The sequence below is a fragment of the Mytilus galloprovincialis genome, chromosome 1, assembly GCF_965363235.1.
Source record: "Mytilus galloprovincialis chromosome 1, xbMytGall1.hap1.1, whole genome shotgun sequence".
Classification (NCBI taxonomy): domain Eukaryota; kingdom Metazoa; phylum Mollusca; class Bivalvia; order Mytilida; family Mytilidae; genus Mytilus; species Mytilus galloprovincialis.
In genome coordinates, this window is record NC_134838.1 from 124,836,034 (window position 1) to 124,853,813 (window position 17,780).

General features: G+C 31.9%; 1 protein-coding gene across 4 annotated transcripts in view; it reads left to right on the top strand.

Annotated features, from left to right (window-relative positions):
- LOC143057497 (protein Hook homolog 3-like) overlaps positions 1–17,780 on the top strand; it is a 35,454-nt gene that overhangs the window by 5,732 nt on the left and 11,942 nt on the right. For 2 of the 4 annotated variants that reach the window (XM_076230809.1, XM_076230823.1), the window contains exons 7-13: positions 7,616–7,672; positions 8,273–8,356; positions 10,431–10,525; positions 11,065–11,076; positions 15,049–15,128; positions 15,803–15,867; positions 17,496–17,579. In XM_076230809.1, the coding sequence (XP_076086924.1) occupies positions 7,616–7,672; positions 8,273–8,356; positions 10,431–10,525; positions 11,065–11,076; positions 15,049–15,128; positions 15,803–15,867; positions 17,496–17,579 (477 nt within the window). The remainder of the gene's footprint in view (positions 1–7,615; positions 7,673–8,272; positions 8,357–10,430; positions 10,526–11,064; positions 11,077–15,048; positions 15,129–15,802; positions 15,868–17,495; positions 17,580–17,780) is intronic. The other 2 variants (XM_076230816.1, XM_076230831.1) reach the window with 1 other exon arrangement.

Here is a 17,780-nt window from a genome sequence, read left to right on the forward strand (position 1 = left end):
TGACAGTCTTGATCTGAGATGTGGCCGAGAAGTACCCTATCAACAGTCTCATTGACAGTCTTGATCTGAGATGTGGCAGAGAAGCACCCTATCAACAGTCTCATCGACAGTCTTGATCTGAGATGTGGCCGAGAAGCACCCTATCAACAGTCTCATTGACAGTCTTGATCTGAAATGTGGCCTAGAAGCACCCTATCAACAGTCTCATCGACAGTCTTGATCTGAGATGTGGCCGAGAAGTACCCTATCAACAGTCTCATCGACAGTCTTGATCTGAGATGTGGCCGAGAAGCACCCTATCAACAGTCTCATTGACAGTCTTGATCTTTAATGTGGCCTAGAAGCACCCTATCAACAGTCTCATTGACAGGGTTGATCTGAGATGTGGCAGAGAAGCACCCTATCAACAGTCTCATTGACAGTCTTGATCTGAGATGTGGCCGAGAAGTACCCTATCAACAGTCTCATTGACAGTCTTGATCTGAGATGTGGCTGAGAAGCACCCTATCAACAGTTTCATTGACAGTCTTGACCTGAGATGTGGCCGAGAAGCACCCTATCAACAGTCTCATTGACAGTCTTGATCTGAGATGTGGCAGAGAAGCACCCTATCAACAGTCTCATTGACAGTCTTGATCTGAGATGTAGCCTAGAAACACCCTATCAACAGTCTCATTGACAGTCTTGACCTGAGATGTGGCCGAGAAGCACCCTATCAACAGTCTCATTGACAGTCTTGATCTGAGATGTGGCCGAGAAGCACCCTATCAACAGTCTCATTGACAGTCTTGATCTGAGATGTGGCAGAGAAGCACCCTATCAACAGTCTCATTGACAGTCTTGATCTGAGATGTAGCCTAGAAGCACCCTATCAACAGTCTCATTGACAGTCTTGACCTGAGATGTGGCCGAGAAGCACCCTATCAACAGTCTCATTGACAGTCTTGATCTGAGATGTGGCCGAGAAGCACCCTATCAACAGTCTCATTGACAGTCTTGATCTGAGATGTGGCCGAGAAGCACCCTATCAACAGTCTCATTGACAGTCTTGATCTTTAATGTGGCCTAGAAGCACCCTATCAACAGTCTCATTGACAGTCTTGATCTGAGATGTGGCCGAGAAGCACCCTATCAACAGTCTCATTGACAGTCTTGATCTGAGATGTGGCCGAGAAGCACCCTATCAACAGTCTCATTGACAGTCTTGATCTGAGATGTGGCCAAGAAGTACCCTATCAACAGTCTCATCGACAGTCTTGATCTGAGATGTGGCAGAGAAGCACCCTATCAACAGTCTCATTGACAGTCTTGATCTGAGATGTAGCCTAGAAGCACCCTATCAACAGTCTCATTGACAGTCTTGACCTGAGATGTGGCCGAGAAGCACCCTATCAACAGTCTCATTGACAGTCTTGATCTGAGATGTGGCCGAGAAGCACCCTATCAACAGTCTCATTGACAGTCTTGATCTGAAATGTGGCCGAGAAGCACCCTATCAACAGTCTCATTGACAGTCTTGATCTGAAATGTGGCAGAGAAGACCATTGATAATCTGTTTTGGCTATTTCGTCATTGATGTTTAGGTGTAATACCACCATTGATTTTCCCCTATTAGTCTTTGTTAAATTTGCACTTTTCAAAAGAATGTGCAAAATTTATCTTTGTTTCAAATAAAGAAATACTTGGCATGAGTAAAGTTTTATCCTGTCCAGTACTACAGAAAAAATTTCACATAACATTTCATTGCATATAAGAAAATAACCATCATTGGAAGTTAACCAATCAAATTCCTCCCCTTAATTTATCTGTGTACAAGGTTTAGTCACCATGTAACCTCAAGATTACAAAATTTTCTATAGAAATCCCAAATAAAAAATAATTTTGTTTTTTGTAATATATATTTTATTATTTTCATATCATTTTCAAATCTCATCTACAAATAAAGATGCACAAATAGATTATTCTGCTATAACTCCTAAACATATTGTTAACCATACTTGTTACAAATTATAAAATACAAAGTTAATAACAGAATACAGAATACATCTGCATTGAGCTCTATTTCTTAATAATATTATCAATGTTTGACCATTTTTCTTTTATTCTTATTGCTTTATTGGTAGAGCACAAACTCATAGAGACCATGTCAACCCTATAATAATAGTTAAGCCATTCAATTGCTTCAGCAACAGATGGGACTGTAAATCTAACTCTACATAAATAAACATATCTTTTCAATATCAGAATACATGTATTAAGAATATCTTTAAATAGATGATATTTAACACCCAAGATTATATTTGATAAGGTTGGGAGAAAGCTTACATTACATACATCTTCTAAATTTTGAAAAAAATTAAGCCAGAATGTTCGAATATATCTACATTCAAAAAAGAGATGTATGTATGTTTCTTTAGTTTCTGTACAAAAAGTACACAGTTCTGTTTCACTATATTTACACTTCATAAGTAAAATATTTGTTCCTAGAATTCTATGGAGTAATCTGTATTGAAATGCCCTTAATGTGGGATCTTCAGTTATAAGTAAAGGTAGGCTAAAAAAAATAATTCCATTCTTCGGCCACAATATCTATTCCCAATTTTATTTTCCATTTCTCTTGTATGCGTGATGGGGTTTCCTTTATTTTATCTAGAAAAATTTTATACAAATGTTTTGATACCTTATCAACTGTTTTTATGGCGGTAACAATTTTGTGACCGACAGTATTTAGTTTGAGAAATACTTGAGAATGAATAACATTCTTCCATTCCTTTGGAAGTGCCAAGATTAGTCCATAGAACTCTAGGAAAGTTGTTTTTATATTATAATTTCTAATAAATTTAAAAACAATGGTTGAGACAAGATGTCACTTGGGGCTGTGGTCAGAGGTTCACACAGTGAGGCCCATGCTGAAATTACATTTTGCCAAAAAGGGTTAAATTCTTTTTATACGACCGCAAAAATTTTAATTTTTTGGTCGTATATTGCTATCACGTTGGCGTCGTCGTCGTCGTCGTCGTCCGAATACTTTTAGTTTTCGCACTCTAACTTTAGTAAAAGTGAATAGAAATCAATGAAATTTTAACACAAGGTTTATGACCACAAAAGGAAGGTTGGGATTGATTTTGGGAGTTTTGGTCCCAAAATTTTAGGAATTAGGGGCCAAAAAGGGCCCAAATAAGCATTTTCTTGGTTTTCGCACTATAACTTTAGTTTAAGTGAATAGAAATCTATGAAATTTTGACACAAGGTTTATGACCACAAAAGGAAGGTTGGGATTGATTTTGGGAGTTTTGGTTCCAACAGTTTAGGAATTAAGGGCCAAAAAAGGGCCCAAATAAGCATTATTCTTGGTTTTCGCACAATAACTTTAGTATAAGTAAATAGAAATGAATGAAATTTTAACACAAGGTTTATGACCACAAAAGGAAGGTTGGGATTGATTTTTGGAGTTGAGGTCACAACAGTTTATGAATTAGGGGCCAAAAAGGGGCCCAAATAAGCATTATTTTTGGTTTTTGCACCATAACTTTAGTATAAGTAAATAGAAATCTATGAAATTTAAACACAAGGTTTATGACCATAAAAGGAAGGTTGGGTTTGATTTTGGGAGTTTTGGTCCTAACAGTTTAGGAATAAGGGGCCCAAAGGGTCCAAAATTGAACTTTGTGTGATTTCATCAAAAATTGAATAATTGGGGTTCTTTGATATGCCGAATCTAACTATGTATGTAGATTCTTAATTTTTGGTCCCGTTTTCAAATTGGTCTACATTAAGGTCCAAAGGGTCCAAAATTAAATTAAGTTTGATTTTAACAAAAATTAAATTCTTGGGCTTATTTGATATGCTTTATCTAAATATGTACTTTGATTTTTGATTATGGGCCCAGTTTTCAAGTTGGTCCAAATCAGGATTCCATATCAAGTATTGTGCAATAGCAAGAAATTTTAAATTGCACAGTATTGCACAATAGCAAGAAATATCTAATTGCACAATATTGTGCAATAGCAATTAATTTTCAATTGGAGTTATCTTTCTTTGTATAGAATAGTAGTTGATAATATATGTTGGAAATTTGCCAGACATGACTATGATGTCATTTTCTATTTTTATTTGCCAATAACTTTATATAAATAACTTCATTGGAAATTTGCCAATATAAAATGTTGCTGATGAAGCTTTTTTTCCTTATCTTATCTAAAATGTTTTTAGATAATGTATGTTGGACATTTGCCAGACATGACTATGATGTCATTTTCTATTTTTATTTGCCAATAACTTTATGTAAATAACTTCATTGGAAATTTGCCAATATAAAATGTTGCTGATGAAGTTTTTTTTATTGTTTTATACAATAAACAATGTATATTCACTTTTACTACCAACCAATCTTCACCATTCAGTGATAACAAGCACTTTATTTTACTTTTTAATATTTTATGATGTATTTAAAAGAGTAGTTATTGTTGCAAACTCCATTAGAAATTTGAATTGATATCAGTTTTGGAAAAAGGGAAACGGGGATGTGAAAAAAAAGGGGGGGGGGTTTAAATTTTTCTCATTTCAGATTTCATAAATAAAAAGAAAATTTCTTCAAACATTTTTTTGAGAGGATTAATATTCAACAGCATAGTGAATTGCTCAAAGGCAAAAAAAAACTTTTAAGTTCATTAGACCACATTCATTCTGTGTCAGAAACCTATGCTGTGTCAACTATTTAATTTTAGATTTAAAAAGTTTGAAGAAGAAATCTTTAATTGATTTGTAAAATCTTGAATTGATTTGTAAAATCTTGAATTGATTTGTAAAATCTTGAATTGATTTGTAAAATCTTGACATTTGTTTTGTGTAAAAAAAAACCATGTAATGTCAAAAATTTGATCACAATCCAAATTCAGAGCTGTATCACGCTTGAATGTTTTGTCCATACTTGCCGCAACTGTTCAGGGTTCGACCTCTGCGGTCGTATAAAGCTGCGCCCTGCGGAGCACCTGGTTTAATTTTATTGAGTGCTGATTTTGATAAATGCCAAATATTTTCTCCACCATTCATTTCAAGGTGATCTGCCAATAGAACCTTCCATGAAGAATAGTTTATGGGGTCTAAAACTTTTTTAACCCAGGATAACTTAAGTGATTTTATAAATGATTCAATATGTGGCATTTTTACACCACCATCCTCGTAATTTGAGATAAGTATATTTCTTTTAATTTTGTCTCCTTTACCATCCCACACAAATCTGTATAGCATAGCTTGTATCTGCTTTAATATATCTGGGGATGGATCTGGTAAAACAGTAAAACATTGAATTAGAATTGGTAGGGCAAGAGTTTTCACAACTTCAATTTTCCCATATATAGTAATATTTCTGAATGACCAATCACTTAAAAGATTTTTTACTTTTTGAATTTTTTCTAAATAATTATCAACACATATATCAACTTTTGACAAACAATATTGAATGCCTAGGAGTTTGAAATTTCCTGAATGGTTCCATATTATTTTTTTATTTGTGTTTTGCTCCTCACCACAGCCCCTTTTTGTCCCAATACATATAACTTGGGTTTTTTTCAAAATTAGCCTTCAAACCAGAGCATGAGTAAAACAAGTCTATCTTATTTAGAGCACTATTGAGAGATTCTTCACTATCATCCAGGATCAAAGTCGAATCATCAGCATACTGGCTGAGTAAAAATTCAGAATTTTTAATCTTTATACCATTAATGTTGTTGTCATATTTTATTGATGCACTAAGCAGTTCCAAACATAAAATAAAAAGATAGGGAGACAATGGATCCCCTTGTCGAACCCCCCTCTCTATTACAAAAAAATCAGATAGATAGCCATTATTTTGAATGCAGCTTTTTGAATTGTAGTAAAGGGTTGTGAACCATTTCACTATTGTGTCACCAAAACCTAGAAATTTCAAGGTTTCGCATATAAAGTTCCACTAAAGAGAGTCGAAAGCTTTTTCAAAGTCCAACAAGACAAGCAAGCCAGGAATATCTTCGTCATCTACTTTTTTCAAGAGGTCATATATAAGCCTTGTACACTCACCAATATATCTGCCTTTCATAAAACCAGTTTAAGTTTCACTAATTAGGTGATCAAGGACTTTTTTAATTCTATTTGCAATACATGTTGATACTATTTTATAATCTACATTAAGTAGTGAAATAGGTCGCCAATTTTTTAGAAAATGTTTTGGTTTACCATCTTTGGGTAGACAGGTGATAACACCTTGTGTTTGTGAAATTGATAATTTACCTTCTTGAAATGCTTCTTTGAAAGAACGCAGTAGGAAAGGATTAATGTTGTGCCAAAAAAATTTATAAAACTCAGTTGTAAACCCATCCAGACCAGGAGATTTTCCATTTTTCATATTTTTTAATGCATTATGAATTTCTGAGCTTTTTAGTTCCCCTTCTAAATTAACATTTTGTTCATCAGAGAGAATTTTGATAAATGGGTTTTCCAGAGAAAAGAAATTAGCTCTGTGTGTATTATTTATAAGTGTTTTCTTGGATGAATATAGATTCTCATAATATAACTTTTGTTCTGCACGAATTTTTGCTTGATCAGTGATAGTTTCCCCATTATCTAAAGTTAATTTTTGTATTACTTTTTCAATATAATTTCTTTTCTCTAGATTACAGAAATATTTTGTACTTCTCTCTCCTTCAATTTGCCATTTTGCTTTTGCTCTCATTATTGCCCCTTTTATTCTAGATTCTCTTAACGATCTTAACTGAAGTTCAACACGTGTAATTTCTTCCCTTTTATCATTGATGTTTTCATTATTGTTCAAATTGTTCAATTGACTTTCTAGTTCTGCTTCTTCCCTACTGCGTTGTTTATTTTTAAAAGATGAATAAGATATTGTTTTTCCTCTTATCATCAGTTTTAATGTTTCCCAAAACAGTTGGTCTGAAATGGAAAATTCTATTTCTTCCTTATTTTCAGAGCCAACTATTTTATATTGATCAATACAATCAGCAATAAAAGTTTTAGTATTAGCAATAAATTCTTTGTCGTATAATAAAGCATTGTTAAATTTCCACGTCCCTTTGCCTTTTTCACCAAATAAAAAATAATGGTGTTTTGAAATACCCAAGACATATGTTTATGACACAGAAATGATTTACTGCAATAAAATGTAGGATTAATTACCTACAACTGTCAAATTCAAGGGAATATTTTTTTAGACCTACTTTCGTATACAACCGGATGTGACGTACCATGATTTGGTGGTATTACACCTTTACATTGACAACAGTTTGCCCTTAGTTTCTTACAATAATTTTTTATATCAAGCTAGTAGCATGATGCTAAAATATATCACCAAAAAAAAAAAATCAAAGGAAAAATACCCAAAAAGAAATGAATAGTATTTTGTACAGAAATTTCTAATGTTGTGAGATTATTGACTTAAAATTTTTAATAAAATTCCATAAGTGTAATTTTCAATAAGGGTAAATTTTCTTTAAGAAAACTATTTGTAGCCAGTTTATTTAGTCTAGTGTGAATTTGATACTACATGTATATATGTCATAGATATTGTTTTAGATTTTTTTTACAATCTCAATTTATTATTTTATTATATTTGTTAATTCAGCTGATGATGAAAGAAGTGTCAACCAATGGAGATGGGGATTCTGAAATGGCTGATCAGGTAAGATCATACTTTAGAGAGGGTGATTCTAAAATGGCTGATCAGGTGAGTTCATTTTTTAAAGAGGTTGATTCTGAAATGGCTAATCAGGTAAGTCCACAGAAAACAGCCGTATCTGTAAGACTTTTGAGGTGCAATTCATCTTGCTTCTCAAAATAGGTGTAAATACTTTTATATATTACAACATTAGAGTTGCTCATATAATAGCTTGTTAAATAGGAACAATCAAGACAAATTTTTAATTAAAGAATGTAGGTTAATTCAAAGCCTTCATCTTGATTTTAGAAACTGGTCCTGTTTACCAGAAATTACCAAGATTTGTTGAAGTGGACCATTATTTTAAAAGAACAAGACATTTATGGAAAAGTGCAAAACAATTGTGATAATCTCCCTTTTACCATGCAGTGACAGAACATTTACATGTTTAGATTATATCTGTTTGGAAGAATTTACATGATTAATTCATTTCATAAATAATAAATTACTCTTGCTTTTGACCATATTTTATCATTTGTTTACTTTTTCATTACAATTCCATACAAAAGTTGATAAGTCTTTGAATATCAGTATTTATTTACCCATTGATTTATTTATGTACAGTTGAAGAAAGCAGTTGATGATTTAAACTCAGCACTTGAAGACAAAGAAGACCTAACACAAAGATGTCACGAGCTAGATGTTCAGGTGTGTACACATATATATTTAGTGTGGCTGTTTTGTTGATGTTCAGGTGTGTACACATATATATTTAGTGTTTCTGTTTTGTTGATGCTTTGGGATATCAGTTGCATTGAATATATATTCTTGTCTGAATGACACAGGGACCGCGCTGTGCGTCGCCAATGTCGCAATTTGCGATTTTTTATTTCATTTGGCGACAAAATAAGGCTGCTGGCGATATTTCTGGGGCCAACGTTTTCTTATGTAAAAATTTTCATTTCTTGACAATATCAATCTTCATTTTAATTGGTAAAAGTTAAAAAAATAAATTTGTACAAAAGTTTTACCTGGCAACAAGTTTATGACTTCATTTACAATCCCCAAGCTAATCAACAGTTACAACAGATGTCATAATCTGTTGGTACAGGTAATCCGTTTATCGGATAGGTCATTAATGATCATCCACATTAATTAATTCAAATGGAAATGGTCAGTCCGGATTTTGTCTATTTCATTTGTTTAAATTGTTTTAATGATAAATATTATAGCCTTGCATAGCTTCCAAATATCCTTCCGTGAAAAATAAAAAGTAAACCTTTTGCAGTATAAATTTTACCTTTTGAAATCGTATGTTTGACATCGTTAATTTATTGAAATATTTATAGCAATAGCAGTCGATTAGTTGTAACAGAGAATACACACCATTGGTTTGGAAAATGATGTAACTTTGACCTCTGTAGCAGAGTTCAAAAAATTAATGGGTCACAATAATGAATATATTTCAGATTGTCTGTTGTTTTGATGACAAAGATTATTTTATTTTTTTAAATTGATCTTTAAAACTAGTTTTTATCCAGAAGAAAGTAAAAACATTGCATGACTGTACCTTATATGAATATCTATATCCAAATTAAATTGATTAAACCTGTAATCGACGATCACAAATTGAATGCTTTGTTTACAATTGTTGAAAGCCATGTGCTTTTTAACGGGAAAGTTTGGGAAACCCCCTTAACAGAAACAGTTACATTTCATTGTTATTTATAGACAGAAAGAATTTCATTTTGATTGACTGCTAAGAATTATTCATGAAAAAATCATAATTTCTTGGAGTGAATCTGATAATACTTTAATACTCTACATCTAGGGGGAGGCTTTTTTTTCATTTATATTACAAATATAGGTTAACCAGTCTGAAGAGAAACATGGTTAAATCGATTTTAATTCTGAAATACTCAATGTGGTTTCTTAATTCCTTTATTATTTCCATCACAATCAGAAACAAGCTACATGTATAAGGTATTTCAAATATATAGCATTGCCTTTATAAAAACATTCTAGACTATTTATAAGTATGTACCTATAACTGTAGTAGAAAAAACTGGTAAAGCCTAAAAAAATTCTACTGGGCCTTGGTAAAAACTTTTGGAATCTAGGCTTGCCTTTTGAGAAAATGTTCAGTATTGCAGATCCTTTATTTTTTATACAAATTTTCACTATTCTGTAAAGTTAAACACCTCTTATTTTGTTTTCTTCATTCAATTACCCATTTTTTCCCTATTCTTTATATGTTAATTCAAAGACATTTTCTCTATTCTGTAGCATATACAGACTATAAGCTAATTTATATCCTTGGACATATGAAATACTGACAAAAAAAAATAAAGTACACATGTTGGGGTTTTTTTTGTAAATATAAGAACCCTCTGCAATAACTTACTTAGTATTACATGTTAAATGATGTAAAGTGCAGGCTGAGTGCATTAGAAATTTAAATGAAACATAGTTTACTTTTTTTTTAGAAGAAACTTCTTTGATGTATAAAGGCATACATATTTTTCTTTTAGTTGACTTTTATTATGTATAACGGCATACATATTTTTCTGTTAGTTGCACTTAAAAGTTTGTTTGGTAATTGTTGTTTATTTTTTATATCAACTGATGAGTACCACATAATGCAAAGCCATTTATATTGTTAAACAGTGAAGGCTCTTTGATATTGGTTATTATCATGTACATTGTAAGAATTTATGATAAATGATATTTCTATAATTGATTCCAAAGACGGCTGATACTAATTTGATGGTGACTTTTAAAGGTTGCAGGTCTACTAGAAGAGAAACAAGTTTTATTCAGTGAAAATGAAAGACTGCAGGAGAGGGTGAACCAGGCAGAGAACCTGGACGAACCTAGGTAAGAGTAATACAAATAAAACAAAGGACAACATATGCAAGGAACATCTTTACTGTTTACTTGCAGTTAAAATTAATAAAGTATGGTACTTTTTTGTAAAAAATATGTTACTAGTAAAAAATATATTGAAATTGTCTACATGTACTTAGAGGTTTTATAAAACTTGATTAACAAATGTCTCTTATAAATATTAGATTGGTACTTCATCCAAAATTTACCCACAATGCTCAGCAATATACAAAATAAACCACAGATCCTGTTTCCCATGAGAGGTTAATACCCTCTTAATCAAATTAAAGACAACCTTGGTTTTTTTCATATTTGGTATAAAACTAATTGTTGCAACAAAATTAATAATGGACCCCATCTTATCTAGTAAAGTTATTTGCCTAATATAACATGTCCAACAAGAGGAAGACAGTTGCAGGAAATTGGTTAAGACACCAAAATTTAAAACACCCAAGAAGCCTTATGGATCGTAATATTTTTAGTACAATGAATTAGATTATAGGTTATATATTAATTTGCTCTGTTTCTAGCCTGTTCCCTAGGTAAGTTGATAATAGTGAGAGCTACATATGTATTATTGCACAATGTATAAGTTCTACTAATACAGATCATGAGATAACTGGGGAGTGTCTATGCGGGGGCCTGTCTATGCATGTTCATAACTCATTCTAGGAAGTAAGACAAAGAGTTTTAAAAAGATGATGCGTGCGTCAGAGCATGAAGTAATGCTATATTATTTTATAGAAAGTAAACTTTTTTTTCTCTTTTTTTTTATTACCCTTTTTATTTAGCAAAAGGAAAATTTGAAAAGCAATGCATTGTTTTGCATGTTATAATTTGTTATAAATTCAAAAACTTCAGATGATAGTTGAATTGTATTAGAGTTTAATTGAGTTATTCAAACCTGTATCATATTTCCTTCTATCATATATCTAAACTTTTAACTTTGATAGTCTTTAGTATCTTGCATAAGCACCATACTTATTAGTCTTTAGAAGTCAGAAAAACGTATTCCATTCTAATATATCCATGTATCTGACAAGTTTAACATCTGTGCTCATGTAAACATGCTTTCTTGACGTCAGTATAATACGTATTTATCTGGTAGTGGTTTCTTCTGGTAAGTCTAAATATATCAGTCTCATGTGATGGATAGCACAGGTTACAGATATTGTAAGGAACCATTGTAATTCAAGGGTCTTTATTTTGTATTTCTGAACTCCTGATTTCAGCGTCCACATAAAAAGATCCACTTTTACAGTTTTTCGTTAGTGTGCCACTATGACACATGTATGACATGCACAAAATACATAAAAAAAAACATCAATAGTTTTTCTTTTTGTCGAGCATTCGACTTTAGTCGAAAAAGCGAGACTAAGCGATCCTACATTCCGTCGTCGTCGGTGTCGTCGGCGGCGTCCACAAATATTCACTCTGTGGTTAAAGTTTTTGAAATTTTAATAACTTTCTTAAACTATACTGAATTTCTGCCAAACTTGGATAGAAGATTGTTTATGATCATAAGAAAGTATCCAGAAGTAAATTTTGTAAAAATAAAATTCCATTTTTTCCGTATTTTACTTATAAATGGACTTAGTTTTTCTGCGAGGAAACATTACATTCACTCTGTGGTTAAAGTTTTTAAAATTTTAATAACTTTCATAAACTATCCTTGATTTGTACCAAACTTGGACAGAAGCTTGTTTATGATCATAAGATAGTATCGAGAAGAAAATTTTGTGAAAATAAATTTCCACTTTTCCGTATTTTACTTATAAATGGACTTAGTTTTTCTGCGAGGAAACATTATATCACTCTGTGGTTATAGTTTTTAAAATTTTAATAACTTTCATAAACTATCCTTGATTTGTACCAAACTTGGACAGAAGCTTGTGTATGATCATAAGATAGTATCAAGAAGAAAATTTTGTAAAAATAAATTTCCACTTTTCCGTATTTTACTTGTAAATGGACTTAGTTTTTCTGCGAGGAAACATTACATTCACTCTGTGGTTAAAGTTTTTAAAATTTTAATAACTTTCATAAACTATCCTTGATTTGTACCAAACTTGGACAGAAGCTTGTTTATGATCATAAGATAGTATCAAGAAGAAAATTTTGTAAAAATAAATTTCCACTTTTCCGTATTTTACTTATAAATGGACTTAGTTTTTCTTCCAGTTAACATTTAGTAACATACAGTCTGCAGTTAAAGTTTATAAAACATTTATTAGATTCATAAACTATCCTGGATTTTTTTACCAAACTTGGAAGCTTCTTTCAATCAAAAGACAGTATCGAGAGGGAAATTTTTATTGATGTTTTTCCTCATTTTTGTTGAGTCTGCGATTAACAGCAAAAGTAGGCGAGACACTGGGTTCCATGGAACCCTTACGAATTTTTTTTCTTTTTATTTCAAAAAGTAATAGAAACATATTTTTTAATATTTTATTGACAAATTACTGCTGCATTCCTTAATTGCAGTTTAACTCACTTATACAACAGGTAGGTCACCATGACCTATATGTCATACCTGAATGATTTCTTTTTTTCTTGCATGCCTTATGAGTCGATATGTCAAAATTTCAATGTTATGATTCATTTTTATACGCCCGTCAAAATTTTGACGGGACGTATTATGGTATACAAATGTCCGGTGTCCGTCCGTCTGTCCGTCTGTCCGTCTGTCCGTCTGTCCGTCTGTCCGGCGTAAACATGTCGCACCGTAACTTGAGAACGACTTATCCAAATTTCATGAAACTTAATATAGTTGTTTCTTATGATGGTCAAATGATCTGTATACTTTTTGGTGAAAATAAGATTTAAACTTTTTGAGTTACGGCACTTTGTAACTAAAACAGGGGTGTGTTTTTTTTTCACATGTCGCACCGTATCTCAAAAACGTTTCTTGATTATTGCTTAAAACTTTACACACTTCTTAGTTATATTAATCTTAATATCTGTATACTTTTTGGTGATGATTCAAAATTTCATTTTTGAGTTTTTGAGTATTTTGTAAAAAAGGGGGAGGGTTTTTTTTACATGTCGCGCCGTATCTCAAAAACGATTTATGATTATTGCTTAAAACTTTACACACTTCTTTGTTATATTAATCTAAAGATCTGTATACTTTTTGGTGATGATTCAAAATTTCATTTTTGAGTTGTTGAGTATTTTGTAAAAAAGGGGGAGGTTTTTTTTACATGTCGTGCCGTATCTCAAAAACGATTTATGATTATTGCTTAAAACTTTACACACTTTTTTGTTATCTTAATCTAAAGATCTGTATCCTTTTTGGTGATGACTCAAAATTTTATTTTTGAGTTATTGAGTATTTTGTAAAAAAGGGGAGGTTTTTTTTTACATGTCGCGCCGTATCTCAAAAACAATTTATGATTATTGCTTGAAACTGTACACACTTCTTTGTTATACTAATTTAAAGATCTGTATACTGTTTGGTTTGATTTAGAATTTTATTTTAGTGATATTTGTAAAAAAAAAAAAAAAACAGGGTGGGGGGTTTCACATGTCCCGCCGTGTCTCAAAAACAATAAATGGTTATTGCTTAAAACTTCCTCAGAAACTATTTATGATTATTGCATAAAACTTCCACACAAGACGTCGGGCGTATCATGCGCTCATGGCGCAGCTGTTTATTTTACTTTGACCTTGCTATTACTAATTGCAACTACTTAACCTTCATGTACAACTCTCTGACATAACCTTGGTTAAGATGAAGGTTTATTGTCATGTTTTAGAATCAAACAATAACATTTTTACCAAAAGATTTATTAAAATGGAGCTTCTACATTGAAAATATATGTCTAATTTAAAGATGGTTCCCGGCTAATAATCTGTTTAGCCCAATAGATAAATAGACATGCAATAACTGAAACTATAACTGACTGAATATTCATAAAATGAGTACAAAAAAAAACTGTTGAAATCACATGTTTCACTTTATAAATTGTGTACTAACGGTATGTTTGCCTTATATTGTGTGCTGTTTTGTGATTGTGTGTGAACTGCTGTCTTGGTATATTGAGGGGTTCTCCTGGTGTATTTAAAAGTGTGCCTATCCAAATGTGTAAATAGTTGCCTTGGTATGTTAAGAAGTGTTACTTGCCCATATGTGAATGGTTGCAAATTTCCTTGGTATTTTTAGAAGTGCGACTCACCATATAGAGTTTAGTGTGTGACTTTGATGCATAATATAAATTTATTGAAATTGAAAATTTGTGGAACAGGATTAATTTATTTTATGCTTGATGAATACAGGGTCAAATTTAAGTACTCTATGCAGCATTGGACTCAATTTAATTGATGTATAATTTATGAATGTATTGAAATTTTGAGAAGTCTTAATAAAGAAGAATATTAGTTTTTTGTCACAAATACACGTTTTTGTCTGATACTTAAAACATCTGTTTTATGCATGTTAATTTTCATATATTACATTGGATTAGTACACACAGCAGCTGCAGTTCTAAGATGTGTTTGTTTTGTGTTTTCAGTACACCAGCAGGTAAACGATATCAGCAGTTACTTCTACAGGTAGAAAAATTACAGGAAGAAAATTTTAAGATAGATGCTGGTAAGTGTAGAAATAGAATGTTTACATTATATTAGTCAATCATACTTACATAGTTATAGTGTAGAAATAGAATGTTTACATTATATTAGTCAAACATATTTACATAGTTATTTAAAATAATTTTCTCATCAATCATATTTTATATTTACACTGTATTGATGTGTTGAATTCTATGACAATTCAATTCAATTCAGTATTTTATTTGTGTCCCACCTTATGTAGAAAACTACACAATACAATTATAAAAGATACATTTTATATACCTAAGCCAATCTTTCCATATTTATGAGAGACAATTACAACTGAAACAACATGTATGTACATAAATATTAAACATGAATGGTAAAACGATACACATGATTATTCATTTATTATTTACAATATAAAACGTCTCAACGTCTTTTCAGAATAAAATTACAGGTTTTGGCACATCATGATATAATATCTATTGGAATTTACAAACTCTCGAAGTTTTACAAATCACAAATAAATTAAATATACTTACACCACAGTTGAAATGTTGAAGTTGATATGGCATTGCAAGTGTTGCATAGCTCAAATAGGCATCAGGTCCATATATTCTAGTTCTAATTAAATGAAAAACTGTTTTATTGCCAATTGAAATAATGTTTAGAAGTGTAATATAGTTATATGGATCAAGTTTTCTTTTTCAGCAAGAGATGACTACAAAATAAAGCTGGAATTAATGACAAAAGAATTCAATGACATCAAACATAAGGTTAGTTCTTTTTAATATTCTTATGTTTCTAAAAAACAGTTTATTATTGTTCACAATTTCTCCTCTTTATTATATATATCTTTTTCCTGTGTGAAGCATCTTTTTAGCAACATATACTGTTAAGTAGGTAGAGGTAAAGATAAGCTTAGAATGGAATGTTTCATATAGTCTTATTCTAATGAAAGATCCAAAGGGGATGACACTTTATTAGTGTGTTAATTGCTTGATGTCTACAAAGTCAGCATCATGGATTTGTAAAATTTGTCCCAATCCAGGTTAAGAGATATAGATTTCACCACTTCAATAAAAGTGTGTTATGATATTTCTCCACTCGAGACAGTTTAATTTTAATATTTGAAAATTTAATTGTTCAGTGAGGAAAAATATTTTTCTCACATCAATCAAGAAATGTGAAAATAGCACACAAATTAGAGAATCATTGTTCTTTTTTAGCTCACCTGGCCCAAAGGGCCAAGTGAGCTTTTCTCATCACTTTGCGTCCGGCGTCTGTCGTCGTCGTCGTCCGTCGTCGTCCTGCGTCCGGCGTTAACTTTTACAAAAATCTTCTCCTCTGAAACTACTAGGCCAAATTAAACCAAACTTGGCCACAATCATCATTGGTGTATCTAGTTTAAAAATTGTGTCCGGTGACCCGGTCAACCAACCAAGATGGCCGCCATGGCTAAAAATAGAACATAGGGGTAAAATGCAGTTTTTGGCTTATAACTCAAAAACCAAAGCATTTAGAGCAATTCTGACATAGGGTAAAATTGTTTATCAGGTCAAGATCTATCTGCCCCGAAAATTTCAGATGAATCGAACAACCTGTTGTTGGGTTGCTACCCCTAAATTGGTAATTTTAAGAAAATTTTGCTGTTTTTGGTTATTATCTTGAAAAATATTATAGATAGAGATAAACTGTAAACAGCAATAATGTTCAGCAAAATAAGATTTACAAATAAGTCAACATGACCGAAATGGTCAAATGACCCCTTTAGGAGTTATTGCCCTTTATAGTCAATTTTTAACCATTTTTCGTAAATCTTAGTTATCTTTTACAAAAATCTTCTCCTCTGAAACTACTGCGCCATATTAAACCAAACTTGGCCACAATCATCATTGGGGTATCTAGTTTAAAAATTGTGTCCGTTGACCTGGTCAACCTACCAAGATGGCTGCCATGGCTAAAAATAGAACATGGGATAAAATGCAGTTTTTGGCTTATAACTCAAAAACAAAAGCATTAAGAGCAAAACTGGCATGGGTTTAATTGTTTATCAGGTCAAGATCTATCTGCCCTGAAAATTTCAGACGAATCGATAGTCAATTTTTAACAATTTTCATAATATTGGTAAATTTTTACTAACACTTTCAACTGAAACTACTGGGCCAATCATTATAGATGGGGATATATGTACGCAGCAAGAATGTTCAGTAAAGTTAGATCTACAAACATATCACCATCACCAAAACACAATTTTGTCACGAATCCATCTGTGTCCTTTGTTGAATATTCACATATACAAATGTACCAAGGTGAGCGACACAGGCTCTTTAGAGCCTCTAGTTTTTTTTCTTTGACATTTTCCTGAAAGTTTGATTGTCATTTAATTGAATTATTATTTCAGAACACAGAGTTAACATCTATAGCGGAGGAAGCCAGAGGATTGAAAGATGAATTAGATGTTTTACGTCATACTTCAGAACAAGTTGTAAGTTCATCCATTTTACACAATTCTACTACATCTAGGTCAGTTTAACCTACATTTTACACTGTGCTACTACACCTTGATCAGTTTAACCTACATTTTACACAGTTCTACTACACCTTGGTCAGTTAATAAACCTACATTTTACACAGTTCTACTACACTTTGGTCAGTTTAACCTACATTTTACATTATGAAAGTTTGA